The following is a 26,959-nucleotide window of genomic DNA, read 5'->3' as shown; positions in this document are numbered from 1 at the left end:
GATTTAAAATGCGGGGCGATCCAAATGGTGAATGGTGGGATCAAAAGAGCGGACGGCCCACCGCCCCGAAGTTGCCCACCTCCAACTTGAAAATTGGTCAGAAGGGTGCTCTCGAGCATGCTGATCAACTCCCTCTAATAAAAACTTCATGCTTCATTTGAAAATTTGGAATGGGAGCTTCCAAAAGTTTGAAAGACGGAGACATTCGCAGGGTCTGCGATTCATTGATTTTCATGTTTGCTGTTCCAGCGTATCTCAGCCAAATCGGCTCGGATCAAGAAACTTGAATGATGGAAATGCTCGGCTGGAGCAGGAGAATCGTTCACATGCAGTGGGTTTTGCAACAACGCTGATTGTGAGGAAATGGCTGATAGCGCGTAATATATGGACTAATGTGGATAGACCATAAAGTATAATTCATCAATCCTTCCAGTCATGCAAAGTAGCTGTGTTACACAAACACGTCCCTCTGCATCTTCGGCTCTATCAGGGCCTAGCTATTTGGCATTGAACAAAGACCACTTGTCATATAGCATCACGCTTACAAACATAAAGGTGCCTGTATCTCCGAACTTTACAATGAAATGTGGGGTTTTGAATAGAGCAATGGGCTCGGCTTGGCCAACAGCACTTTGTGTGAAAGTTTCGCGTTCAATGTCGCAAACAGCCCAAAAAATATTTTTTGGTCGTCGTCGTCGAAGAGGTCGACCCCTAGATCCAGTTTGGCTGGTAGCGACATTGCGAAATCTGGGATTGGCCACGATGAACGTAAAACTGGCACCCAAGGTGCAGTTGGCCAAGCCGAGCACATTGCTCTAATAAAAATCCCACGTTTGATTGTAAAGTTCGGAGTTACAGGCACCTTTATGTTTGTAAGCGTGATGCTATATGAGAAGTGGTCTTTGTTCATTGTCAGTAGGTGGACCCTGGCAGAGCAAAAGATGCAGAAGGACCTCTTTGGGTAACTCAGCTAAAAAGTCAGGACTTCAGGGACAATGCATGAAAGGTACGCAACCCTCACTTTATGTCATACATTGGCAGCTAATAGCCACTTTTGTGCATTCCCAACTTTTGTGCATTCTACTGTAGGTGGACGATGCTCCTGCTCTAGACATTCATTTCCATGATTAAAGTAGGTTGATCCGAGTTGATTTGGTTGAGTTACGCTCACACATGATTACATCGGTTGAGCTACATCGAGCGTGCTTTATGTCCAGAGTGTTGTAACCTCTCTTTGACCGCAGCTCAGTCAAATCAGCTCGGATCAACCTACTTTAATCATGGAAATGAATGTCTAGAGCAGGGGCATCGTTCCCATGCAGTGGATCTCGCAACAAGGATGATTGGATAAAAGTGGCCGTTAGCTAGCAATACATGCCTGTTCCTAGATGATCCATAAAGTAATTATACATTGACCCTTTCATTCATGCAAACGTAGCTGTGTTACATAACACGACCCTCTGCATCTTTTGCTCTGTCAGGGTCTAGCTACTTTACTTTAAACAAAGACCACCTCTCATATAGCATCACGCTTACAAACATAAAGGTGCCTGTATCTCCAAACTTTACAATGAAACGTGGGGTTTTTATTAGAGCAATGTGCTCAGCTTGGCCAACAGCACCTTGTGTGAAAGTTTCACGTTCAATGTAGCAACTAGCCCAAAAAATATTTTTTTGGTCGTCGTCGTCGAAGAGGTCGACCCCCAGATCCAGTTTGGCTGGTGGCGACATTGCGAAATCTGGGATTGGCAAGCTTGACCATAAAACTTGTACACATGATTCCTTTGACCCCGACGAGCACGTTGTTCTATCAAAGACCCCACGTTTGATTGTAAAGTTTAGAGATACAAGCACCTTTATGTTTGCATATGCTGTAAGCGTGATGCTATATGAAAAGAGGTATTTGTTCATTGTCAACTAGTATGACTCTGATAGCCGAAAGTCGCACAGGGACTCGCTTGTGTAATAAAACCGAGAGGGGCAGGGCTTGAAGGATCCTTATTGGTGGAGTGTGCATGATTGACACTTTCCCCTATAATAAGGTCCGCCTATGGTGAAACGTTTTCGGATGAACCATGGTATGGATAACTAGCCAAAGTGATCAGTGCATCCATGACTATGAGCGGTAATGGTATGGTTTGTCTCCAGGGTTCGTTCTCATACAAGGCTATGCATACAAGGCTACACATACAAGGTAGCGCATGCTGATAGTTCTCATAGGTGAGCATATGCATTTACTCGTGCCACATTGTACAGTATCAGAGCTCGCTCTTTCTTAGACGTAATGACTCAAGCCTACAATGACCAGCTTTTGTAACAAGCTCTATTGTTGGGTACAATTACTATAGGTTTATTATCTTTGTAAATACAAACGTCTATTTAAACATGTATACAATCCGTTATTGCCACTGCCTATCGTCTCTGAGCATATGAACAAGGAAGCTTTAATGAATGTAATATGACAACCTCTGGATACAGTGATGTAGATGATCTAATCTCACTTTCCTATCTTAAATTTCTATCCTTTCTTTCATTCCAGAAACCAACCAGTGGATGACATAGGGTCAGCGGGTATTGTTTTGTCATTGTCATAAGCATCTTCATCCATGATTGCAAAATAGCTGCTGCATGCATTGACTTTGAGTATTCCAATATCGTCCAGGACTATAGGGCACTTCTCTTCAATCCCATCCAATCCATAATCGTCCTCGGCCATTTCCACGTGACACGATCCCTCCATCCTGCTGACAACGCGACGAGTAACCAAAGCAACATTCCAGGATATCTCATCACTGCACTTGATTGCATCCATCCATCAAATCCAATATGTTGGTTGAAAAGAGCCATGTGATAAATGCTGGTATGCTTGCTTTTCGATCCGGGTATTGGTCTATCTCTTGCTTGGTCGCCTTCTATCGCAGCTCAACCAGGTGAGGATTGCTGTATTGCAGCGTGCTTGATAGCTGATATGGCATCGTCCATTGGAATGCGTATGCACCAAAGCAAGTTGTTACAGGTAAGTAAAGTCGTTCCTATACAATGGCTGTCAGCTGTTCACGTAATAAAGGCCACAATGGAGGTTGCTGCAAGTAACTTGAGGAAAGAGACAATGGAGTAAAGTTCTTGCTACTGCCAGCTGCTGTTACGTTTGGTTGTGGCAAAGGAGCGTGCAAGAGAGAGTGTTGTAGTAGAATGACAAGGTTGCGAACGCTGCTTGAGACAATGGATTGAAGACCTTGCTAATGGAAGCTGCTGTTACGATTGGTTGTGGCAGAGGAATGTACAAGAGAAGGTGTAGTTCAAGAGGAGACTCGTGTGTTGTAGTAGAGTGTACACGCCATGGAGTCGCCATTCAGTCAAAGGTGCAATCGGATCAAGAGAAGTGTAGGATTGACATATGGGTTGGAGGAAGTGGAACAAGTGGAAATTAAATAGGGTGGTCACCTCTTGTATAAATGCATGAACACTGTACATCAATCCTTGATAGATTGTCCCTCTCGAACTTGAAACTTTCTCACAAGATGCTCTTGGACATGCTGATCAATTGCTCTCATAAAGCCTCGACACATCATTATGAAGATTTCGTGAAACAGGTACCTGCATGTTTACCTATACTTGCTGTTGTAAGCGTGATAGAGCTGTTTGCTGCTAATTGATTGTATCGAGAGCGTACACCCATTAAATCGAAGCGTACGTCATTTCTTGCACCCTTATGGATGAGGGGTCTGATCTTTATGTTCATCCATATAGACTTTCTTTGTAATGTTACTTTCATTGTCAGGGGTCATCACTGTCTCTTGCCCTCGTGATGAGGTAGAATCTAAAATGATTGCTCGGTGGTTCACCTACTACATTTATTTCCGTAAAGCTATGTACATCGCGTGATGTATTTACAAAGTTGGATTTGGTGGCAAGGTCTATCCTCGAATGCTGAAGTTGACATGGCGTCTGCCTACCGCAATTTTTTCAGAGGTCATTTAACGGCTTCCTCTATCAATGCTAGCATTCATTTGTTTTCTTACACGCTGCATGTAATCCATCACTTTACTGTTAGGCCTCTCCCATAAACCATGAAAACAATGATGCTTATTGAAGCCACAGCCCACATTGATAATACAACCCCACAACCATCATTCCATGAAATCCGCTGCATTAAATAAACAAGTGTATTATGAATCATCATCTTCTAAAAGTCGTTCGCTAATGTAATGTTGAACTTCTTTCCAATGCAATCGTTGCTGGTCGCCAGTATCCCGCTCACGAATGGTGACAGTATTATCTTCCAAGCTTTGATAATCCACCGTGACGCACCAAGGGGTACCAATTTCATCATGTCGATAATATCGTTTGCCAATCTTGAGTTTTTGAGATTCGACCATGGTATACCATCCCTGCCTCCTTAATGACCTTGCCACGGATTCTGCTATTGGCATGAATTCTGGTTTGCCTGTGAGGGGCATGACAGCACATTTTACGGGAGCAAGACGTGGATGTAGCTTTAAAACGCTGCGTGGAGGTTTGCCATCTTCGCCCACTTGATGAAAAGCGTCGCACAGGTATGCCAACATGGCCCGATTTAGACCACAGGAGCTCTCAATGACATGTGGAACATAGCGTGCTGGAGATTCGGTTGGTAATAAGCATTCGTCAGTGTCAATGCCTGGTGTTGGTTCTACATTGTCTTGCACGACTTCAAAGGATGCATTGCTGTTCTTGATATGCTGTGTCAAATCATAGTTGCCTCGGTTGGCCACGCCTTCAATTTCGCCCCAGCCCCATGGATAAAGATATTCGACATCAGTGCATCCTGTAGCATAGTGAGCCATTTCATTGCTGGTATGATCACGTTGTCGAAAGTGCTCCTTGTGACATGCATGGTCGAGCCACCATTTGAAACGTAACTCTCGCCAATATTTGAACCAATGGGACGATTCCCAAGGAGGACAAAAGTATTCAAGTTCCAGTTGCTCAAATTCGGGAGTGCGAAAAATGCCATGTTCCAATCGGATCTCGTTGCGGAACGACTTGCCGACTTGTGCAATGCCAAATGGGGGTCGTTTGTTCATTGTCCTTGTTACTTGTTCAAAGTTGACAAAGACACCTTGAGCTGTCTCGGGTCGTAGATACACAGTCGAGGGTCGTAATACATCATCCACAGCCTCACGTACATTTGTTTTGCTGCCAGCAGTTTCAGTCGTTGTCTGAATGATACGATCAATGGGATCAATGGGATCAAGGAACGTCTTGAACATGAGATTGAAAGGTCGACTATCAGTCAAGAAGGGTGAATTGCTGTTGGGTTCCACGTATCCATGATAATCAATTGAAATGGGTTGTTGTTGATCCAAGCTGTCAAAATCAATCCGACCACCATTGCCATTTTCATCGGGCTGAACAAAGTTCTTGACATGTAGCAGGATTTGCTTTCCTTTGAGTGTTGCCATGATACCAGGGGCTACATGCTTTTCAATCGTATCCTTCCATAGCTTTGCAGTTGCCTTGTCAGGTGCATTGATAGGGATTTGTCGCATATCCGATAAATAATGCAAAGCTGGTGCTTTATCAGGTCGAAATCGTTCCTTGGTCAACATGCAGTCCACAAGCAAATCCGTAAACTCGTCCACATGACCAGAGGCTTTAAGTACAGGATGCGGTGTGAGAATACTTGTATCGAGTCCAACCACATCATCACGCCAATAAACGTGCCTCTGCCACCACGATTTCAAAATGTTCTTTTTCAACTCGACACCCAATGGTCCATAGTCGTATGCGCCACGTAAACCGCCATAGATCTCGGCCGATTGATAAAGGAAACCTCGCCGCTTGCACAAATCAAGCAAGGCTCGAAATCGTTGCGCCATGTGGGGAGTTGTGTGTGTATGTGTTGGAGGAAGAACAGGGCTTAGTTGACACAAGCATAAACAATTCAGCTTTTTGCAGGCCGACTCCCACTCACCACTCTCTTCCACCACCACCATGGACGAATCAACGCCATCCATCGACAAGTCTCAATGTCAACTCTACGAGCTCGTTCAATATCAATGCGAAGTGACATCCACCCATATAGAATGCAACCCCTTTGTGCGAGTGTTTCTACGGTCGGTTTTATTTGAAAACAAGGTTCACGAGACGCGATCTGATAGCTCCAATTGATAGATGTGCAGGGAAGCCAACAACAGAAGTGACGCCAGAGTACGATTACAATGGGGACCCAGTAACCAAGTAAGAGCCATGTTGACAGCAGGTACCAGGGCACTTCTTACATGTCGTGGTAGTGTTTTGCCCGACTTTGGAGCTGTGGGATCCAAGAAATCACCTCCCGGCGTGGTCATGATGGATGACAACAAGCACCCATAATACATGTACATGCGTATCACGGCAACTTCCTCAATGCGAGACTCCTCTATTGGCTCCACTATACCATCCAACCGTGACATATTATTATATAAAGGTTTTCTTTTTCAATTTGGCTTGATACATTGTAATGCTATCCCTTTTGGACGTGTGTGTCTTTTGTGATAGACATCAACCTAGTTGCCTAATGATTAGATGACACCTTCTCATTTAAAAGTATATATTGTATTACAAACAAAGACTTTATACATTTACAACTTGTATACATTTTAAAGAATTATCCACTATACCGAGCATGGTTGACAGCAACATATCCTCATAAACCATTCATTTTGCCATATTTGATCCATTGTGATACGCTTTTGTGGTGTGGGATCGAGCATGCGATACACCAGGCGCTTTGCACTGAATTCCAATCCTTCCAAAACATCCAGACCACTTTCCTTTGCACGGCGTTTGATAGATTCACGTGCCTTGACCATAGCAGCTTCACGATCCTTTTCAGCTTGTGGTGATGATGGCGACTGATTCTTGGCCATAGCAAGTCGTTCACGTCGTGAATTTTCCCGTTCCTCCTCCACCAAACGCCTAAACTTGAGATAGCGATCAAAGTAATCATCCTCGCCTTTCTTTGCCACCTGCCAGAGATGGTTGCCAGTACGCATTGCCATGTAAATAACACCACAGCTCCATATGTCAGCAAGGCGTGGATCATAATCCTTGTCGGTGTACATTTCTGGTGCGATGTAAGGTTCTGATCCACATACACCACGACTATTCATAAATGCGACATCTGGACTTGGTTGGAAGCAGTCAGCACCACCAAAATCACTAATCTTGAGCGTGCCGTTGGTAGTGAGCAGCAAGTTCTCGGGCTTCAAATCACGATGAGCGACACCAACACTATGCATATAGCGTACACCACGCATGAGTTGTTTAAAGAAACAGTTGGCTTCGGGTGCTTGTAATCCATTATGGGCAAAGTTGCATATAAGATCAAACATATCTCCTGCGTCACAGTATTCCATCACTTGGCAATAAACAGGCGAGGACTCGTTCAATGGCAATAGATCGAGAGTCTCAATGACGTTGGGATGGTGCATGACGGACGAGATGCAGAATTCCGAAGTAAGGCGTTTGACATACTGCTTGGTAGACTCTGAACCCTTTTTGCGAAACTCCTGCATTGGACACAACATTTTAAGACACCCAAGGTCTCTTTTTATGTCACGTGCATGATGCATTTCATACCTTGACAGCATATAGCTTTCCACAGGACCCCTTGCCGGTACCAGAAGGATCTGCCTTGTGCACTATACGCACGACACCAAATGCTCCCTTTCCAATCACTTCATGGCATGTGCCCCATTTATCAGACAAGTAGGTCGTGTCACTGGGTGTACGATGCAGCTCATTATTGATCGCTTCTCGCTCCTTTAGTATTGCTTCCAATGCTTTCTTTTCACTATTCGCACTACCACCCATTAATGGAATCTTGAAGGACTTGGTGGATGGTAAAAGAGATGCCATGTTTTGAAGTGAAGCTGATAATTTACTTGTGGGCATACATCGAATACAATGCGTATGTGTCCCATCTGCATGTTGTTCAAATCGTGGCTTTTGTGGGGTATAGACGGCACTATTACTGGGCGAGCGTACTGAGGAGGTGTGAGCCGATTGATTTGAAGATGATGAGCGTGCCGATGATATAGCGTCGACTTGTTGATTCACCATAGCAGCAGCTGCAGCAGCAGTAGTAGTCGTAGTCGTAGGCTGAGTGCACCTATGTTGGACATTATCTGCATGACGTCCAAAGAAACCGCCCAGACCCATGGAAGAAAAAAAAGCCGTTGATGTAAAGAATAAAAAAGGGAGTAAACGTAAAGAATCAACAAGAGGAAAAAAGAGAGAGGGAAAGGAAACAGAAATGGTCCAACGGGGCGGTCTTTATTGAATAATCTCCCGCTTTTCTCACTCACTCTCAGCAGCGACACATCCACTCACTCGGTGCCCGTTTTGTACAATTTGTGAGTTTTAGGTAGTCCCTCACACACATTACACACACACACACACACACACATCCACCCTCTCTTACTTCTCGTATTGTGGCTGCCAAGACTCATTCTATCACACTATTGTCGCCGCCATTATCGCCACAACTTTGTCCGACAAGGAAAAGCTTATCCGATGCCAATAAAAAACATACTTTGTTGTTGCCCTAGCAACCTGTCAGAATTTTGACGGCTGCACGTGTCACATGCATGATGAATATACAAACAAAAAGAAGCTTTCTTTTTATTATCATTGTTGTTGTCTACAAGTTTCCGAGCTCCCAATCATTACGGCACCCAAGTCCATAACGTTGGTTACACCGTCAGAGATTGCTTTCGTAACCCAGAACACAACAAATCAGCAAATGACAATGACGCCCTTAGAAGAGACGTTGGGGCTTGCCCATGGTGGACTTGAGGTAAAGGGACTTGACGTTTTGCCAGTTCTTCTTGAGCAAAGAGACCAAAAAGTTGATGGCAAGCATGATGTTGGCAACGAGTTGATCCTCAGTCATCTTAACGTGACCAACAGCGACACCCAAGCAGAGAACCTTCTTAAGTTGGAACTTGATGGTGGCACGGATGTCATCAGCCTTGGCTTGCAAGTCATCGTTGTGAGAGACAGCAGTAGGGAACTTGCCGACCTTGTGAAGACCAGGACCCAAGAGACGAGGGATCTGCTTGATCAAAGCATCGGAAGCCAAGAAAGCATCATAACGCTTGGCGAGCTTCTTGATGAGCTTCTTGTTCTTGTTAAGCTTCTTCAAATCCTCAACAGATTGGAACTCCATACCAGCAGCCTTGGCTTGGTCACAGTGGAAAGCATCACCAAGAACGCAAACGGAAAGGTTGGGACGAGGAATGTTGGGGAGCCTATACAAGTCGACATTGGTTACTAATGAGGTCCACAACAACTACTCCAATGGCATGCCAAATACATACTTGATGGTACCAGAGAAACGCTTATCACGTTGGGGATCGTAGTTCTTGAGACCAATCTGGAGCTCAACGGTCTCGGTGAAGTTTCTCTTCTTTTCCTCGGAACCGGCTTGGATGGCCTTGAGGACTTCTCTGACGGCAGAAGGGCTGACCTTGCTATTGTATAGATTGCATTAGATGATGGATGAATGGATACCTTAATGGATGGATGGATAAATGGATGTACACGTTACCTCATAATGGAAGAATAAAGGGAAGGATCAATCAATTGCACTATTCCCCTATCTTTAACATGGTCCGGTCACCTGACTTTGAACCACAGCTGGGCTTGTAATACTCATTTCCCTATTTCCATGGTTACACAATCACCCAAGTTGAGGCGCAGTTTACCTAAAGGTTATTCATCGTACTACTTTGCACCATGAATGCGCCTCAAATCAAATCAGAAAACACGGCTGTATCAATTTCTCTTTCTTCTTCTCTTTCTTGCTCTCCCCATTCTTTTACCTTCACCCCATGAAAGATCAAAAGGATAGTAATAATGAACCTTCTCAACCTTCACCACCACCACCCGATTATGACGAGGCTACAGAGGAGCACGAACAAAGGCACACAACTTTAATTCAGCATCATGATCGTTCAACAAAGGTACACTTGTAGATCTTTTCTTTTCACTTCCTTCTCTTATACAGTAATTAGGAACACGACACAGCCTTACGACGAGAACTCGCCAATATTGCATTGATCCCTGCTTTGAACGCTGCCATCACCGTTACGTTGGTGGGCGTCCTCATTTATGTGTATCAGAGCGCTGATGGTCAACCTGTTGCATATACGCTTGCTGGGATGCAAATTCAATCACTCATATCTATCATCATGACCTTGGTCAAAATGTGCCTTGCTGGTGGTATAGGATAGTAAGTGTGCACACACAACAACATACACATACACACACGCTCATACTCATGATGACCACTATAACCTAATCAGTGCTGTGTCAGAATACAAATGGGTGCGCATGCAGCATGGAGGACAATTAAGTTTGATGGATGTGTACGATGCTTGCACACGTGGCGTAGGAGGTAATAAGATGATGGTATTGGTTTAGGAAATGATCCTTGTTAAGCTTACTATCAATCCAAGGCATGATTCGAGTTATCACTGGTATCAGCTTTGATCGTGTATTGCTACCAACAATCCTTTTGCAACTTGGTCTAATTGCCATGGGACCCGCATCACAGCAAATCTTGACAGCATACAATACTACCATTTGCCTCACCGAGCATTCGGATACCTGGTTACGGCATACCAACTATCGCACCGAGGACATCGCCAATTGGAATGCAGAGCCCTATGACATGCGTGGATTGCTTGGTACGGATGCTGATTACTTGTTCAAATATCAATTTGATGCTGGAGCCTATGGTTGGGGAACTTTACAAGATCTTGGTTGCCCTTATGCAGCAACGAATTGCACCTACAACGATATCGAAGTGCCTTATCTGCAGATTTCTTGCGTACCTGGCAACTTTAATACCACCACCATCATCAGCGACCAAGACTTGTCGATCCAAACGCTTTGGAACTACTACAACCAAACACAAGGCTATGGAGGAGGGTACATTTATATTGATCGTTTGCCCAGTTTCTTCTACGCATCATCAATGCAGAATCGTACGCGATATCATGCTTACAACTATACAGCCTCTGAGCCGCTTGCAGCTTCCACCGATCAATCACCCTACGTTGGTAAACCTTCATTTGTTGCCATGATGCATCATCCTGGTATCATGTATAATGGAGGTTCAGATCCTTCAAGAGTCATCGTGCAAGAATGCTCTTTTGATACTTACATGAACAGAAGTGACTACCATATTATGGCCCGTGCTTCAGCGGTCGATCGTTTGGAGCATGAGATCTTTGAAATCGATTACAGCAAGTTTGGGAATACGTCTCTTTGGATCAACGGCGATTACGGCGAAGAAGATCGGCTTGCACTGAATATGTATGCTATGCAGCTTGGTGTATTGGATATGCTTACTACATCCAAAGTGGACTATCTAACTTTGCCATTTGCGGGCTTCTCTGAGTATATGAATACGTTCTTATCCGATGCAGCAATGACATTATCATTTGCACGACCTGCATCACAATCCATACGTCAAGGTGATGTATGCATGGATTACGACCGCTCCTATCATCTCAATCCCGCTGCCTATTACACCGTGTCATTGATGCTATTAGTGCCACTCTTTTGGTGGATTGCCACATTGGTGATTAGTTTACGCTTGAGTGGTGTTGCACGTGGCAATTCCCAAATGGCACTTTTGGTCACTGGGTTGACTGCAGCCGTCCGAGACCAATTCAAAGGATTCTCACATACGGATCAAAATGTCTTGTTTTCTCGATCAAGGCAAGTCCATGTCGTTTTCGGCGAGATACCTAGCCAAGATGGACGCAGAGGCCATGCTGCTTTTGGTCTACAGGATCAAGTCATTGCACCTATCAAGAGAAGGAAACCAGCCTCTGATAGCTAAAATCATCATACCACACACACACACCCACTATTACTATAATACATTACTACTATTACTCCATTGACACAAAAGATTTATTGGTTTGCATTCGAGTTGACAGAGCTACCATGCTTGCTTTGGTAATTGATTGAGCCATCAGCCTTGTTTTCATGTTTCTTGAACCAATCCACACTTTCAGTCTTGAGTTCTTGAATGCCACGCATGGGTTCTCTATCAGCCTTGACGTCGGCTTCACTCTCAGTAGCGTCTTTTTCATCCCACTTGGGTGCAGAGGTCATTAGGGTGCCTGATGCAGCTTGGGCATCCTCTAGTGATGGATATCAATATCACGGCTATAACGCTTCGAGATGGAAGAAAGAGTAGTTTACCTGAAGAGTCGGGAAGGTTGGTCATGTTTGGTTTATGTCTATAGAATGTCAAACAAGGCATGTTTTCTTAATGGAGGGTTGTTGCTTTATTATGAAAAGGATATTTACCCTCCCAAAGTAATGTATCGACGAGCTCCAGTGAGTCGACGAGCAATCATAAGGTTACGATTCATTGTGGGAAAAAGGTAAAGAGCAATGAAAGGAAAAGCGAAAATCTTGATAAATTCATTGTTTCGAATTGCTGCATAAAAAAGCAAACAACGACTGCATGATGAAAAACATCCTCGGAAAAAAAAAGCCCAATCGAGTGTGGCCCAGAATGACATGTGCCTTTTGTCATCATTTACTGCTTTCTCACTCCTCTCTTCTCGTTCATTCTTTGTGACAGCAGTGTTGTACTATAAATGGTTGATGGAATAAAACAATGAGCTATGGATTGCTTATAAAGATTACAGGGCATTGTGGATGATTGGGACTGCCGACGATGGCTACTGCATGATAGCATCCACCCCAAGCTCGCTCGCTTTTCTCCGCTAAAATAGCAGTGTCTTTCTCACACGCACCCACACCCACATACACCACACCCCCTCTATTCATCTTGAGGAGAGTTCCTATTCCTTTTCATTCTATACCTTTTCAACACCTGTTACTCATCTTCCATTCTATACACACCAACAATGACCGCTGTGAACTCAGTTGACGATGTCGATGCTTGGATCGCTCAGCTTTCCGAATGCAAGCAGCTTCCTGAAGCTGATATCAAGAAGCTATGCGATAAGGCATGTTGTGTATTTATGTGTGTATCAAACATGAATAGCTAACAATAGTATCTTTTTATGATAGGCACGCGAGGTACTACTTGAAGAATCCAACGTGCAACCTGTACGGTGTCCTGTAACGGTGTGTGGTAAGCAACAAATACTCGCGATCCCAAAATGAGCCCTGGGTGTTCAAGGAGGCAACACAAACATGATCTCTTAGGCGACATCCATGGCCAGTTCCATGACTTGCAAGAGCTCTTTCGGATTGGTGGCAACTCGCCTGATACAAATTATCTTTTCATGGGTGATTACGTCGATCGAGGATACTATTCAGTGGAAACGGTTACGTTGCTCGTTGCTCTCAAGTTGCGATACAAGGATCGTGTGACCATCTTAAGAGGCAATCATGAATCTCGCCAAATCACTCAAGTCTATGGCTTTTATGATGAATGCTTACGGAAGTACGGCAATGCCAACGTATGGAAGATGTTCACGGATCTCTTTGATTACTTGCCCTTGACCGCTCTTATCGAAGATCAGGTAATGTTTTCAGGAGAAAGGAGGGGGATGGTGATGAGTATGAGTTATACGCCTGCAGCTTATACAATGTGCTATAAAGATCTTTTGTCTTCATGGTGGTCTATCTCCTTCGATTGATACCCTTGATCAAGTTCGGGCTTTGGAACGCTTCCAAGAAGTGCCACATGAAGGTCCCATGTGCGATCTCTTGTGGTCTGATCCTGATGATCGATGTGGCTGGGGCATCTCACCTCGTGGCGCAGGCTATACCTTTGGTCAAGATATCGCAGAGACGTTCAATCACAACAATGGCCTGACTTTGGTTGCAAGAGCTCATCAGCTGGTTATGGAGGTAGGAGCGTCGCATGTGCAAAGGTATATTTCCAACAATGGGTAATTGATCTTTATGCAAAAATGTAGGGATACAATTGGTGCCACGATCGCAATGTCGTTACCATATTCAGTGCTCCCAACTACTGCTACCGTTGTGGCAACCAAGCAGCCATCATGGAAATCGATGAACATCTCAAATACTCCTTGTACGTATATGAACTTTTCATTTTCAGCTCTATCACTAATCCACCATGCTTTTTAGCCTCCAATTCGATCCAGCACCTAGAAAGGGAGAGCCCCATGTTAGTCGACGCACACCAGATTATTTCTTGTAAAGGCATCAATAATAGTATGGAGAGCTGCTGATTCAGCGTGTTGGCTCGTTTATGTACTCTCTTGTGTGTTTGGATGGTGATGATGGTGATGATTGAGGAAAGCTGATTAGTGCAAGGGAAGTTATGCAAATTGATATCCTTCCATCACCATTTGGAAAGAAGGGTTATGAGAGGTAGATGGATCCATGTCAACTTTGTCAATGCTTTATCGACCACGATCATCACGATGAACTTGCTTTCATAGGCGAGATACTTAGTTGGCCTATTGGATGAAAAGGCTGGTATCGTAGGTAGTTGATAATGACAAACAATGATATCATGTTTATTATTTGGCCATCCACGCAACATGTTAAAGGGTATAGTAGGATTGTTGGCATAGTAACACGATGCTAATGATATTGATGGCTGTATGGTATAAGAAATTATTGCTACATTTTCGAGATTGATGTAGTAAAGATATGTATTGGGGGAATTGACATGTCGTAAATGGGGGAGAAGGGAGAGGGGGGGGGGAATAGTAACTAGCGAGAGAGGGGCAGGATGGTGATTTGACCTTTGATTGGGTGTCCGGGCCGGAATCTCATGCATGTGACGTGGTCTTTGTAAGTGAGCTGTGTCTCTCATCTTCTCGTTGGGAGCTGGCCTTCTTTTGTTTCCTCCTGCGACAGTAAAAAAAAGAAGGTTGGTATAAGGCATATATTACTATGTGCTTTCTCGCGTGTCCTCCCATTTGGCCCACATGAAAATATCACTTTTACTTCCCCGTGGCTTCCTTTGTGTATCTCCTCAACTTTTGTTTGCCCACGCACCCTTTGTCTTGCACCTACGTTTGACACTCCACACACTCTCACACACTCTCACACGCACCTGAGATTCCATATGCTCATCACGCCATCTTTATTGGTCATGTAGCTTGTCGTAAGGCTATATTCATATCGGTATAAACAGCTTTCCGTCTACTCACGACGGCAATGAATTCTTTGTCCAGCAACGCAATGATGCCACAGCAATCGCCGAGCGGTCCCACACCACCGCCATCAAATACGGTTCCTGGAAACTTCAACAAGGATCAGTTCAATGGTCTGCTGCAGGTAAGCAATCTAGCGGCATTGACGAGCAATCCGGTATGGCATTGCTAATATCATCTCTCTCTTAGCGTGCTCGAGTGCTGCAGAGTCAGGGTTTTACTGAGGAGACCAATGCCGAATTCGCCCAGATTATGCAAATGCTGAAGAGCTTCCAATTGCAACAAAAGTTACAACAGCAACGGCAGAATATGGTAGGAGGAGGTGGCTTCCAGCAATCACCAATGTCACCTGTTCAAGTACCATCACAGCAACCAAGGCCATCCCAACCACGACCACCAATGCCCGCTCAGCAACAACAACAACCACAGCAACCACCACAACAACAGCCTATGATGGATGCACCAGCATCTCCAGGTATGCATGCATGGTTATACCTATGTACAGTAGCAATCAGGATGTTGAATGTCTACATGTGTATTATTATTAGCTGTTCCACCACATTCAGTTTTTACACAAGCCCAGCTGGGTGCTCTCAAATACCAGATCCTTGCATACAAGCTCATTTCCAAGAACATGCCATTACCACATCATATTCAACAAGCAGTGCTACAACCTTTTCCCACAACCGACGATTCATCAGCAACGACGCCATTGAATACGAGTGTTGTTGGTGCTGGTGTTGGTGGTGAAAGGACAACTGATTCAGCAACATCAATAGCAGGAGCTGCAGCTGTGAGCAATGGGATTGCATCCCCGGCGGGTGCTGGTTCTACTGCAACAACCTCCAGCAAACAGCCATCAGTCACTGCCTCTCCTCAACAAACATTGCAACAAGTCGTGCCACAGACTACACCTTCTTCCTCTGCACAAGTGCCATTACCAGGGCAACCTGCCCCTGAATACAATGCTTATGCATCACCATACAACATGCTGAAAAAGCCAATCACATCATACGCTCATGCTTCGAGACAACATCGGCAACTTATACCAAGCATTACACCCGTGGGTGTCGATAGTCAAAAGTTGTCAGAGGAGCGAGAACGGCGTATCAATGAGCACATTCAAGATCGCATTCATGAATTGGAAAAGTTATCAGGCAGCATGATTGAAAAACTCAAGGAGCAGGATATCAATGTCAACAAGTCGTCGGCTTCTTCAACGCCTTTAAGATCACTCATTGAACTCAAGAGCCTCAAGTTATTGGATAAGCAAAGAAAGGTATTACACACACGTTGCTCTCTATCTTTGGTCATGCTGACAACGTTATATAGCTACGACAAGAAATGACACATGGCATGTCAAAAGCAACACAACTCGCCACATCAGCTGATAGAATCGCATTTCGACGTCTCAAGCGCCAATCGCTTCGTGAAGCTCGTGTCACAGAAAGAATCGAACGACAACAGCGAATTGATCGTGAGAACCAAAAGAAGCAAAAGCACATGGAGCAATTGCAAATCATTTGTGATCATGGACGCAATCTTATCGCCGCGCAACGTGCTTGGCAAGCAAAGCAAAACAAATTGGGCCGTGCCGTGCTTCAATATCATCAGCATGTTGAAAAGGAAGAGCAAAAGAAAGCAGAGCGGATATCCAAGGAGCGTATTCGTGCTTTGAGAAACGACGATGAGGAAGCTTACATGAAGTTGATTGATGAGGCCAAGGATACTCGTTTGACACAATTGCTCAAGCAAACAGATGCTTTCTTGGAGTCACTCACCAAAGCTGTTGTCGATCAACAAAATGATCCCGTGCATAGACACGAGTATTTGGCCGAAGAGCCTGGCGTGGAGGAGGTAAGAATACATGTTATCATATCCAGAGAATGTTTTAGCTGAACCCTATCATAGGATAGCAGCAAGGTGGACTACTTTAAGGTCACTCATCGTATCAAGGAAGAAGTTTCTCAACCCAACATTCTCGTTGGTGGTACCTTGAAGGACTATCAGGCAAGTTTATTATGGTCATGTTATAGATTTGTGAATTGGTGCTGACATGTGCTATGTGTGTATAGATCAAGGGTCTTCAATGGATGGTGTCATTATACAACAATCATTTGAACGGCATTTTGGCAGATGAAATGGGTTTGGGCAAGACTATCCAGACCATCAGTCTTATCACCTATTTGATCGAGCGAAAGCGACAAAATGGACCCTATTTGATCGTCGTGCCATTATCGTAAGTTGATTCATGCTTATTCATGTCCGATAGAGAATTGACGATGGGGCTCTATATAATAGTACGTTGACCAATTGGGCATTGGAATTCGACAAATGGGCACCCTCTGTGGCCAAGGTGGTATACAAGGGTCCTCCCCAAGTGCGACGCAATTTGCAAATGGATATTCGTCGTGGCGATTTCCAGGTTCTTTTGACCACTTTCGAGTACATCATCAAAGATCGACCTGTATTGAGCAAGACCAAATGGCTACACATGATTGTGGATGAGGGTCATCGTATGAAAAACACCAAATCAAAGCTTACGTTGGTGCTGCGTCAGTACTATCATGCACGATACCGATTGATTTTGACAGGCACTCCCCTTCAGGTATATACACAGCGTGATGGATAATCTTTGATATCTATATTAATCTTTATGCATATAGAACAACTTGCCAGAACTCTGGGCATTGCTCAACTTTATCTTGCCAAAGATCTTTAAGAGTGTCAAGACATTCGAAGATTGGTTCAACACGCCATTTTCCAATCAAGGTGTCCAAGACAAGATCGATCTCAATGAAGAAGAACAGCTGCTTATCATTAAGCGTTTGCATAAGGTGTTGCGACCCTTCTTGCTACGTCGTCTCAAGAAAGATGTTGAAGCTGAGCTTCCAGACAAGGTGGAACGTGTCATCAAGTGCAAACTTTCAGCACTGCAACTCAAGCTGTATCAGCAAATGAAGAAAAATGGAAGAATGTACACCTCTATGAGCAAAGAAGGGTAAGGAATTCAGCAAAAGAAGGAAGCAACGTTGATCATTGAACCATTGGCTGCAATAGAAAAATGGGTGTCAAGGGTCTCAACAATACCATCATGCAGTTGCGCAAGATTTGCAACCATCCCTTTGTATATGAAGAAGTGGAAAACGCCATCAATCCCAGTCGACAATCCAACGAGCTGTTGTATCGAGTATCTGGCAAATTTGAGCTTCTGGATCGCACCCTTCCAAAGTTGCGTGAGACTGGACACAGGGTAAGCACTTTCTCTAAAACGTCGTGCTGTGGGATGGTTAATTTACACCATCAACCCATAGGTGCTTATCTTTTTCCAAATGACTCAAGTAATGTCGATCATGGAGGACTTTATGAACTATAGAGGCTACCGTTATCTGAGATTGGATGGTTCAACAAAGGTAAAAAAGATATTGGGCGCATACTTTCATCTTTTTGAATGGACATCTAATCACCTGCTTTTAGGCCGACGATCGATCCCAATTACTTCAAGTTTTCAATTCTCCAGATTCGCCCTACTTTGTGTTCTTGCTTAGTACTCGTGCTGGTGGTTTGGGCTTGAATTTGCAATCAGCCGATACGGTCATCATTTTTGACTCTGATTGGTGAGTTATAAAAGATGGGCAACAGCGTGCATGTTTTAACACTTAATGTGTAGGAACCCACACCAAGATTTGCAAGCGCAGGATCGTGCTCATCGTATTGGTCAGACCAAAGAAGTGCGTATTTTCCGATTGGTATCGGCCAACTCCATTGAAGAGAACATTCTTGCACGTGCCAACTACAAGCTGGATATTGATGGCAAGGTTATTCAAGCTGGTAAATTCGACAATCGTAGTACGGATGAAGATCGTGAAGCCTTTTTGGTAAGCTTATTGGAAATGGCATATTGAGGATGACATTTAACATGATCATGTAAATGATAGCGATCTCTCTTGGAAGACAAAGCAGATGAGCAAAATGATGTAGACGGCGAAGAAGACATAGACGATGAGGAATTGAATGAAATGCTGAAACGATCCGATCAAGAGCTGGTCATCTTTAATCGCATCGATGCTGATCGTGACCGTGCTGAATCCGAGTATTATCGCCGAAAGGGAATTCGTGGACGGATACCTGATCGCCTGATACAAGAAGATGAATTGCCCGAAGTATATCGGCATGAGGAGACACTTGTCGACGATATTTCACCATTACTGGAGTATGGCCGTGGACAACGTGTCAAGGATTCGGTACGCTATGATGATGGCTTAACCGAGGAGCAATGGGTCAATGTAAGTGTTTTTGCTTTGTCAAGGGAAAATCGAGGTCCCTCCTAATACAATGGATTATAGGCGCTTGAGGATGAAAATGTCGATTTGGAAGAACTCATTTCAAGGAAAGAAGCACGACGACGAAAAGGCAAAGAGCTTCAAGAAGATGCAAACTATCTCAAAAAGCGAGGGCGACCAAAGAAAGCTGAGCCAGAGGTAATAACGCTCACTTTGATCATGTCTCTTCATTCTGGATGCTGATTTTGGTCTTGTAGAAAAAGCGAAGTCGTGCACGTAAAGATGAGGAGTTATCTGGTCCAGATCCCCTTCCACCACAAATGCGACAACAAATGACACAGATCTTTGAAACATGTTATCGGGCAGTTGAGGATGCTGAGGATGAGGATGGCCGTAAACGAAATGTGCTATTCATGGACCTTGTCAGCAAGCGGGACTACCCTATATATTATACCATGATCAAGAACCCCATTGCAATGAAGATGATCAAGAAGCGCATCCATTCACCCTATTACAAGTCGATCCAGCAATTCCGAGCCGACTTCCATCTTATGTTTGATAATGCTCGAACGTTTAATGAAGAAGGATCTTTGGTATATCAAGATGCGGATGAGATGCAGGTACGTTGTTTATTATTTTTGCATTGGATATCCATGATAACTCATTTGGGATACTTTTGCAGAGAATCTTTGATATGACATTCGCACAGCTTTGTCCCAATGACATGTTACCACCTTTGCCCATGATGGATAATCCAATGCTAGGAGGAATGTATGGCGGCGGCAATGGCAGTGGGATGGCTGCTCCATTTCAGGCTGTTCCAGGTACCATGCCAGGTAGCAAATTGGAGGCACCAAAGAAGCAAAAGCGTGGACCAATGGAAGATGAAGATGAGGATGCTGAAGATGAAGATGATGACTACGACGATGATTACAACGAGTAGTAAATCTATTATTGTACATACGCCTATACAAAGAAAATGTTTTTACAAGTGCAGGATTTTCTTTTTGTTGCTCTTTGTTCGTATTACAACGCTTTCAATTGGCTGAGTGGGTGGTGTTAAATAGGGGTGATATTGGGATCATGCATGGTTGCACTTGTCAAGATTCATTATGCAATTTTCAGCTACACAATCCAGGAACATTTTACGCACATGTCATTACATGTTCTCTCGCCATTGTTAACAGCATACAGACGAATCATGCTCTTGCCGATCATAACAAAGGGTCTTTTATCAATGACATGTGATCGTTTATCGTTTGCTTTCCGATACGTTATGCTGTGTAATATGCTGTGTAAATTATCATGTTGAATGCTGAATATAGATATACGTGTCGTAATACATGTAAGAACGTCTGTGAGCTTTTATTTGCTATGTCACTTAGATGTTGGAGGGGTAGAGCATCTAATAAAGAGAGAGATCCATCATTAGTTATACACATGTCACAATTTCAGGAACCCCTGTATCCCATTTTTATCCACACTTACAACACGAACGGAAGCACCAAAGACCTTGGGAGGCAAGTTCTTGCGGAAACGAGCACGAACGACACCAGAGGTACCGTGAGTGCGAGCAATGCGACCCCAAATGACACGGAGCTTGGTACCATTCTTCTCTCTCTTGGCATGGTAGACATATGCGACACGCTTGCCGAGGTAGAAACGAGCATCTTGAGTAGTCTGGACACCTTCGAGCTTAATCAATGAGGTGTCGCAGTATTGGTTGTGCTTGGAACGAGCGAAGCCCAAAACGCGGCCCTTGCTGTACAGACTATAATATCGTAATCCGTTTAATCCACCCGTTCATCCATTCATCCATCCATCGTCATTGCTGTTGACAATCAAGTTGTGCATCTTCTCTCTTACCGTTCGGTCATGTCGGATGATGTAGGTTGAAAGAAGGAGGTTGGCCAATGGATGGTTCACTCACTGTATCAGGCCTCGTTACCCCCCCTCCTACCCCCCAATTTGGGCCGCCACTGTTGCTATGGAACAACCCAACTTCCCACCCCCATTTTTGGAAATCAGCGAATTGGATCTTGTTTTAGGTCTCACAAGAGTGCTAAGATCATCAACCTTCCAATGCAGATCCTATCGATAATATACATAGTAGAACAACATTGATGTTGTATTATACTTCATTTCTAATGCTTGAATACAATCATGATCACTATTAAATAATGCTTTTCTTTATATTGAACTTTGCTAATGCATACAGTGACGTATTTCTGCAAGACCTTATTGAGCGAACCCCTTGTAGTTGAGCCAACTTTCTCTTCTTTCTTCTCTTTCCAAACGATATCTCTTTGAATACAATGCAACATGGATCGAAAGAAAAAGCGGTACTCGGTTCCTGACGAAGCATTTTGCGCAACACCACCATACATGCCAGATGCAGCCTACTTGCAAGGTGAAATGTCGATTCCAAATGCCGTAATGTCGAGAGGGAAAAGCCGCATCCACTCATTTACAATTTGCTGTAGGTGGGGACCGGCCGTTTTATCAACCAACACCTGCGCCTAATACTGTTGTAATACATGATACACCGACACGTTCAAAGAATGCCTGTTGCCTAGGATGGTAAGTTGATATTGAAAGCCATGGCAATGGTATCCATGCGATGCTCATTTTAGTTTGTATGTTGTGTAGCTTAGCAGCTATGTGTTTATGCTGTGGAATTCAAGAATGCTGTACAATCTTTTAGCCAAATGCGAGAGAAATAGACAACTTCTCTTTATTACGTAAATTGATATGCTTGCTATTTTGTTGTAGAGTGCTGATTGTAGTGTGTTGTGTGTGTGTGCGTTGTGAAGGGGGGAAAAGGGAAACAATGAAATGATGGTCAAAACAGATATCTATGTACATGAGAGTATTTACATCATCGTCGATCTTCGTCTAATGGAAAAAGTAATCGCTGTTTTTGACTTGGTTGATATCAAACTCGCCTTTTTCTGGAAGCGGCATCAATTTCAAATCATCCCAAGTGTGCTCGTATTTGCGTACTCCTCGCTTTTTGGTTGTCTTTGTGGTGGTAGTCTTTTTCTTCTTTTTGGGAGCCTCCTCACTTAGGGATTCAGCTTCATCCACGGGCGTCTCCTCATCTTCAAGACCAAATAGCGCATTCATAGCACGCTCTTCATTTGCCTGCTCCTCAGTTTTACCAGCCGATTCTTCAATGGGTGCCTTAGCAAATCCAACGGACTCAAGCTCAGAGGTCTCGTCATCTTCTTCAAGGATTCGTTCACCATCCTTGGTAATCTCACGGGTAACAGGAATCTTGTAGCTCTTGTATCTTTCCTTAAACTCCTTGACAAGGTTCTCCATAATGGGTTGTGAATGCAACTCGATAAATTGATCACGAATGACCTTGTTCATTTCATCCACATCACGTGCATGGGTCCAGTAACTGTCATGCACAGATGCAAATGTCAAACCCCGCTCGTGACAAGCGACAGCGGACATGAGCATGTGCGTAGCATCAAGCGAGTGAATGAAATTGGGTGGGAAAGCAGTACTTTGCTTGAGAGCATTGACAGGGCGTGATGCTTCTGGATCCTCAATAAACACGGTTTGCAACAAGGTGGATACTTGCTTCTTGCCAGATCGACGATAGGGTTGTACAATGGGTAGACCAAGAGGTGTTGTCCAAATCACGGATGTCATTTGGTTGGAAGTGGGGTTTCTTGCCGAGAATGGTTGCTTTTTGGACGATTTGCGTGATCCATTGTTTTCTTGATTGCTCGTAGAATCCTCCATGGTGCCATCCGTCTTTGGTAAAATACCAGCTTCTTGCAATGCTTCAGCAGGAACGCTCTTGGCAATACGACGAGCTGAATCAGTGAGCCAATCTTGGATCTTGCGAGCACCATTAAACATTTCACCAAGGGAGGCAAACACCTTCTTGGCCAAATAGCCAGCGAGATTATATACTTGATCGGATGGGATGTCATCTCGCTCCTTGAGTTGCCTCTCAATTTGTGAACGTGCACCAATAAACGTGACACCGTAAACGTTGGTCATCACCGTTTGCTTGACAACCTTGCGGCTAATCTTGCCCAATAGCATTTGTGCCTCTTCAACACCTTCTTGAGCTTCCTTTTCCACAAGCTTGTTCACCATTTCAGCTACACCAGTGTACACATCAGCAGGTCGATCACCAGGTGCTAAGTTGACAGCTTGTGCACCAGCCATATCACCACCCAATGCTGCATAATGCTGAAGACCGTTACAAGTACCATCTTGATGAACGGGTATCCTTGAAAGAAATTCCTCAGGTTTGCCACCACGTATAGCACCCGCAATCTCAAAGCATGCAGCAAGACATTGCCATGGGGAATCAGCCTTCAACCACCAACGCTTTCCATTCAATGGGTTGTCAACCGAATCAAACACGTTCTCGAGGTTCTTCATGGTAAATTCTTCACGCTCAGTGAATGAATGCCTATATCCATGGATTAATACAACTTGGCTCTTTTCATTATGATGCTCAATAACTTACTTGTCGTAACCATACAAGTTAGCCAAATGGATCTTGAGCCATCTCCAACCTCGTTCGCCTAGCGGCTTGGCTTCATCAAACATCAACAAACCACGACATAAATCGTTGCCCAAATGGTTGAGTGTGGGTGGAATTGGATATGCACGGCCTCTGAAATCCATGTTGTGAGGGAAGAACATGGGCAAATTCAAAAACTAGAGAACGTATATGAGTAAAAAGAAACGCTTTTTTCCCATCTCTGATACTTACTGCTCGAGCTGTCTCCACCTTATAATTGACATCACAACGTAAACTGTGTCGGTTCTTTTCATCCGTTTGTTGTCGTTTGACGAGGTTGACCCAATGGAACTTGGCCTTGGGATCGGTATCATAATTCTCAGGCTTGGGTGGTAATGGATCGGGTTCAGAAATGGCACGTGGGATATCAGCAATAGCTTCACCAGTATTCCATGCTTCCAATACGACATTAAAGACGCCCTTGTTGACTCTCCAGCGTGTTGAGCCAAGTACATCCAATCCTGCCAAAACGGCATTAAGACGATCTTCTTCTGATGCCTTGTGCAAATACACCAGCTGTTCGGGAGAATCCTTGATACGCATACAAGAGGACTTTGCTGTCAAGTAGCCACCCGAATTATAGCTCAACCAAGGACGAGGATGCACAATCATAGGCATTAAACGTGGATGGAGTGTGTCACGTACGGGCTCACGAGAGAGCAATTCGGTGAGTGGTTCTGAAAACTTGATGATACCAACACGTTTGCCCTTGACGTATTGATACGTGTGGAAAAATGCGGGAATGTTCTCCATGCTATATATACGTATGCCGTAATGAGTCTTCTCGCTCTATTTTTTCTCTCCTAACCCAATTACTTACATCTTTTCACCTGTCTCAGGATTGAAACTAGGTACCGGGATCTTGGCAGCATCCAAAAAGATGCTTGTCAATACACTGCCAACCTTGGCACGAATGGTGCTAGGCCATACAGGTGTCCATTCACCAGTCTCTGCTGTGGTACCAGTATCGCCTTCAGATGACTCGATAAGTTCGCTTCCAATGCCCATTTGTTGCTGCTTCATCATATCCACGTGTGCACGTCGTACAGCCATGTTGAATAATTTGCCACTAGCAAAGAGAGAATGCACTTCTTGATTCTTGATGAGGCGTTTGGAAGAGGCCTTTTTGATTTGCATTGCATTGTACTCCATCTCGACAGCCTTGCCCACATCGATGACTGCACGAGCTGTTTTCATACCATCAGCGATACCCGAGGAGTTGTGCAATCTCAGCAATTCCAACATGGTGATCATCGACAAGGTCTCAGGCTTGAGTAACTTGAGGAATGGACCATAAGTCTTACGATCATGGTTTGAACGGCCTTTGATCTCATCACAGCGCTCGATTTCCTCAATAATCAAAGGAACGGTCTTTTGGTGCCAATCCCACATTGTTCTTTTCAAAGGTGTCAAATTCATTGCTTGCAATGTATCGCCACGTTCCAAACTCTCCTTCTTCATATGCTCCAATCGCTGCATTGCGACTTCATATCCTTGCTGCTCCAATGCATATTGAAGTTCATAAGGATCCATTGTGGCGGCCTTGACAGGATCCTGCAATGCAGCCAGCTGTTCTCGGAGAAATTGAACACCCACAGCTTTTGTTGGACGTGCTTCTGGTATATTCTCCATGATGGGTTCTTGAGATGCCGTTGTTGATGATGATGATGATGATGCTTCTGCTTGTTGTGATGCTGTATGAGATGCTGATGTTTCCTTGGCAACGGATGCAGATTCGGGATGGACACCATCGACGGCGGCTTCCAGTTGAGTAAGCATGGATTGTACCTCACTGGATGAGTTTTGTGGGGTATTGCGAATAAGATTGCGAAAGAGGGTCACATCATTCTCTGACAAAAAGCTCGATTTGACAAGCTCTGGCATCGTAAACGACGTCTCGGATTGCATCTCTCGAAGTAATGCACGTACAGCGGTATAGTTGTTGATCCTAAATTGAAAAAGTCAGCATGCAAGGACTCTTTTGTTCCCCTTTTTTGGGCATTGCATTCCCAGCTCCCACACACACTTGCCTGAGATAAGCCTTAATGGTAATTGCATATGTGTTGACATCTGGTGATAAGCCAAAGCTCTTCATATTGTCCACCCAAATAAGACATTCAGAACCCATAGGCATAGTTGCTTCTGCAAAGCCATTGAGGAAGGCATTGTACAAGTGGATATCGGCAAACAGCTTCATTTCCTTATTCTTGGTGCGGTGGAGCTCCTTCATGATTCGTTCAGCACGACCCATGTCACCCGATCGAATACAAGCATTCAAGATCGCAAACTGTTCGGCCAAATGGGAGGGAAGCACACGTGAATTGTAGCGGAATGAGGGTAGCGAAGGGTTTGGAAGGATAAGGTGTTGACTTGGTTGCTGTTGTGCAGTTGTTGTGGAGTGAGTGTCAACGGTCGCTGTAGCTACGGCAGAAGAAGCATAACGTCTCCAGGCTGAGAGGAGAGGTCGTTGAGGAGAGGTGATACACCAAAGCCGACTTTTATTTGATGTCGCCAACTGTCTTGCAAGTGGCAACGACATGATGTGGTGATAAATAAAGCCTTTCGGTGTGAGAAGGACGTATGCAAAAGAAAAGAGAAAACAAAGGTACAACCCCCATCCCATCACAACGATAAAGGAATGGAAATTTTTTCTGAGCTGAGCTTTTAGAAGCCAGATGTGATACATGTCAAAACAGCTACTTTTCTATGCATTCATCCCAAATAAAAGGTTTCTTAATGTATACGTCTTTATTGGTTGGGCTATAAAGGATCTTCTCCCTTCGTCTTTGTTATGGAGGTTGGCGTGTGTGAATGAGGTCGTGTGCGTGGGTATGCGTGTGTATACCCATTTCCACCATCCCCGACGTCTGTAAATTGTGTTGAAACCCACTCATGCATTATTGTCACAAGCCACAAGCGGGAACCCCGGCAACTGGGAACCGACATCACATGGTCTC

At 44.3% G+C, this 26,959-nt stretch overlaps 10 protein-coding genes across 10 annotated transcripts; 4 read left to right on the top strand and 6 right to left on the bottom strand.

The window, feature by feature from the left end:
• Positions 1 to 4,169: 4,169 nt before the first annotated feature.
• Positions 4,170 to 5,861, bottom strand: O0I10_003261 (uncharacterized protein; the record flags this gene model as incomplete). Its single annotated transcript, XM_058483333.1, has 1 exon — positions 4,170 to 5,861. One exon carries the CDS (start codon positions 5,859 to 5,861, stop codon positions 4,170 to 4,172), a length of 1,692 nt encoding a protein of 563 aa, XP_058345952.1.
• A 115-nt stretch (positions 5,862 to 5,976) lies between these two features.
• O0I10_003260 (uncharacterized protein) lies at positions 5,977 to 6,357 on the top strand (the record flags this gene model as incomplete). Its single annotated transcript, XM_058483332.1, has 3 exons — positions 5,977 to 6,098; positions 6,157 to 6,222; positions 6,276 to 6,357. 3 exons carry the CDS (start codon positions 5,977 to 5,979, stop codon positions 6,355 to 6,357), a joined length of 270 nt encoding a protein of 89 aa, XP_058345951.1.
• Positions 6,358 to 6,638: 281 nt separating this feature from the next.
• O0I10_003259 (uncharacterized protein) lies at positions 6,639 to 8,187 on the bottom strand (the record flags this gene model as incomplete). Its single annotated transcript, XM_058483331.1, has 2 exons — positions 6,639 to 7,535; positions 7,606 to 8,187. 2 exons carry the CDS (start codon positions 8,185 to 8,187, stop codon positions 6,639 to 6,641), a joined length of 1,479 nt encoding a protein of 492 aa, XP_058345950.1.
• Positions 8,188 to 8,785: 598 nt separating this feature from the next.
• On the bottom strand, positions 8,786 to 9,582 carry O0I10_003258 (60S ribosomal protein L1-A; the record flags this gene model as incomplete). The annotated part of the gene is made up of 3 exons (XM_058483330.1): positions 8,786 to 9,278; positions 9,348 to 9,500; positions 9,578 to 9,582. The coding sequence occupies 3 exons, from the start codon at positions 9,580 to 9,582 to the stop codon at positions 8,786 to 8,788; spliced, it is 651 nt and encodes a 216-aa protein (XP_058345949.1).
• Positions 9,583 to 9,860: 278 nt separating this feature from the next.
• O0I10_003257 (uncharacterized protein) lies at positions 9,861 to 11,881 on the top strand (the record flags this gene model as incomplete). The annotated part of the gene is made up of 4 exons (XM_058483329.1): positions 9,861 to 9,992; positions 10,044 to 10,261; positions 10,335 to 10,426; positions 10,488 to 11,881. 4 exons carry the CDS (start codon positions 9,861 to 9,863, stop codon positions 11,879 to 11,881), a joined length of 1,836 nt encoding a protein of 611 aa, XP_058345948.1.
• Positions 11,882 to 11,955: 74 nt separating this feature from the next.
• Positions 11,956 to 12,422, bottom strand: O0I10_003256 (uncharacterized protein; the record flags this gene model as incomplete). The annotated part of the gene is made up of 3 exons (XM_058483328.1): positions 11,956 to 12,188; positions 12,250 to 12,287; positions 12,358 to 12,422. 3 exons carry the CDS (start codon positions 12,420 to 12,422, stop codon positions 11,956 to 11,958), a joined length of 336 nt encoding a protein of 111 aa, XP_058345947.1.
• A 504-nt stretch (positions 12,423 to 12,926) lies between these two features.
• Positions 12,927 to 14,197, top strand: O0I10_003255 (serine/threonine-protein phosphatase 2A catalytic subunit alpha isoform; the record flags this gene model as incomplete). Its single annotated transcript, XM_058483327.1, has 6 exons — positions 12,927 to 13,028; positions 13,093 to 13,156; positions 13,231 to 13,550; positions 13,630 to 13,881; positions 13,950 to 14,068; positions 14,125 to 14,197. 6 exons carry the CDS (start codon positions 12,927 to 12,929, stop codon positions 14,195 to 14,197), a joined length of 930 nt encoding a protein of 309 aa, XP_058345946.1.
• Positions 14,198 to 15,168: 971 nt separating this feature from the next.
• On the top strand, positions 15,169 to 20,390 carry O0I10_003254 (uncharacterized protein; the record flags this gene model as incomplete). Its single annotated transcript, XM_058483326.1, has 16 exons — positions 15,169 to 15,288; positions 15,354 to 15,639; positions 15,713 to 16,443; positions 16,497 to 17,021; positions 17,076 to 17,174; positions 17,240 to 17,403; positions 17,466 to 17,772; positions 17,831 to 18,165; positions 18,225 to 18,417; positions 18,479 to 18,577; positions 18,642 to 18,781; positions 18,835 to 19,042; positions 19,103 to 19,450; positions 19,511 to 19,645; positions 19,705 to 20,067; positions 20,130 to 20,390. 16 exons carry the CDS (start codon positions 15,169 to 15,171, stop codon positions 20,388 to 20,390), a joined length of 4,314 nt encoding a protein of 1,437 aa, XP_058345945.1.
• Positions 20,391 to 20,828: 438 nt separating this feature from the next.
• On the bottom strand, positions 20,829 to 21,324 carry O0I10_003253 (uncharacterized protein; the record flags this gene model as incomplete). The annotated part of the gene is made up of 3 exons (XM_058483325.1): positions 20,829 to 20,852; positions 20,936 to 21,218; positions 21,314 to 21,324. 3 exons carry the CDS (start codon positions 21,322 to 21,324, stop codon positions 20,829 to 20,831), a joined length of 318 nt encoding a protein of 105 aa, XP_058345944.1.
• A 1,018-nt stretch (positions 21,325 to 22,342) lies between these two features.
• Positions 22,343 to 26,541, bottom strand: O0I10_003252 (uncharacterized protein; the record flags this gene model as incomplete). Its single annotated transcript, XM_058483324.1, has 5 exons — positions 22,343 to 23,888; positions 23,946 to 24,139; positions 24,195 to 24,756; positions 24,823 to 25,950; positions 26,027 to 26,541. 5 exons carry the CDS (start codon positions 26,539 to 26,541, stop codon positions 22,343 to 22,345), a joined length of 3,945 nt encoding a protein of 1,314 aa, XP_058345943.1.
• Positions 26,542 to 26,959: the final 418 nt, after the last annotated feature.

The sequence above is a fragment of the Lichtheimia ornata genome (genome assembly GCF_029851405.1).
Source record: "Lichtheimia ornata isolate CBS 291.66 chromosome Unknown scaffold00010, whole genome shotgun sequence".
Classification (NCBI taxonomy): Eukaryota; Fungi; Mucoromycota; class Mucoromycetes; order Mucorales; family Lichtheimiaceae; genus Lichtheimia; species Lichtheimia ornata.
This window is presented reverse-complemented; position numbering and strand designations above follow the sequence as displayed.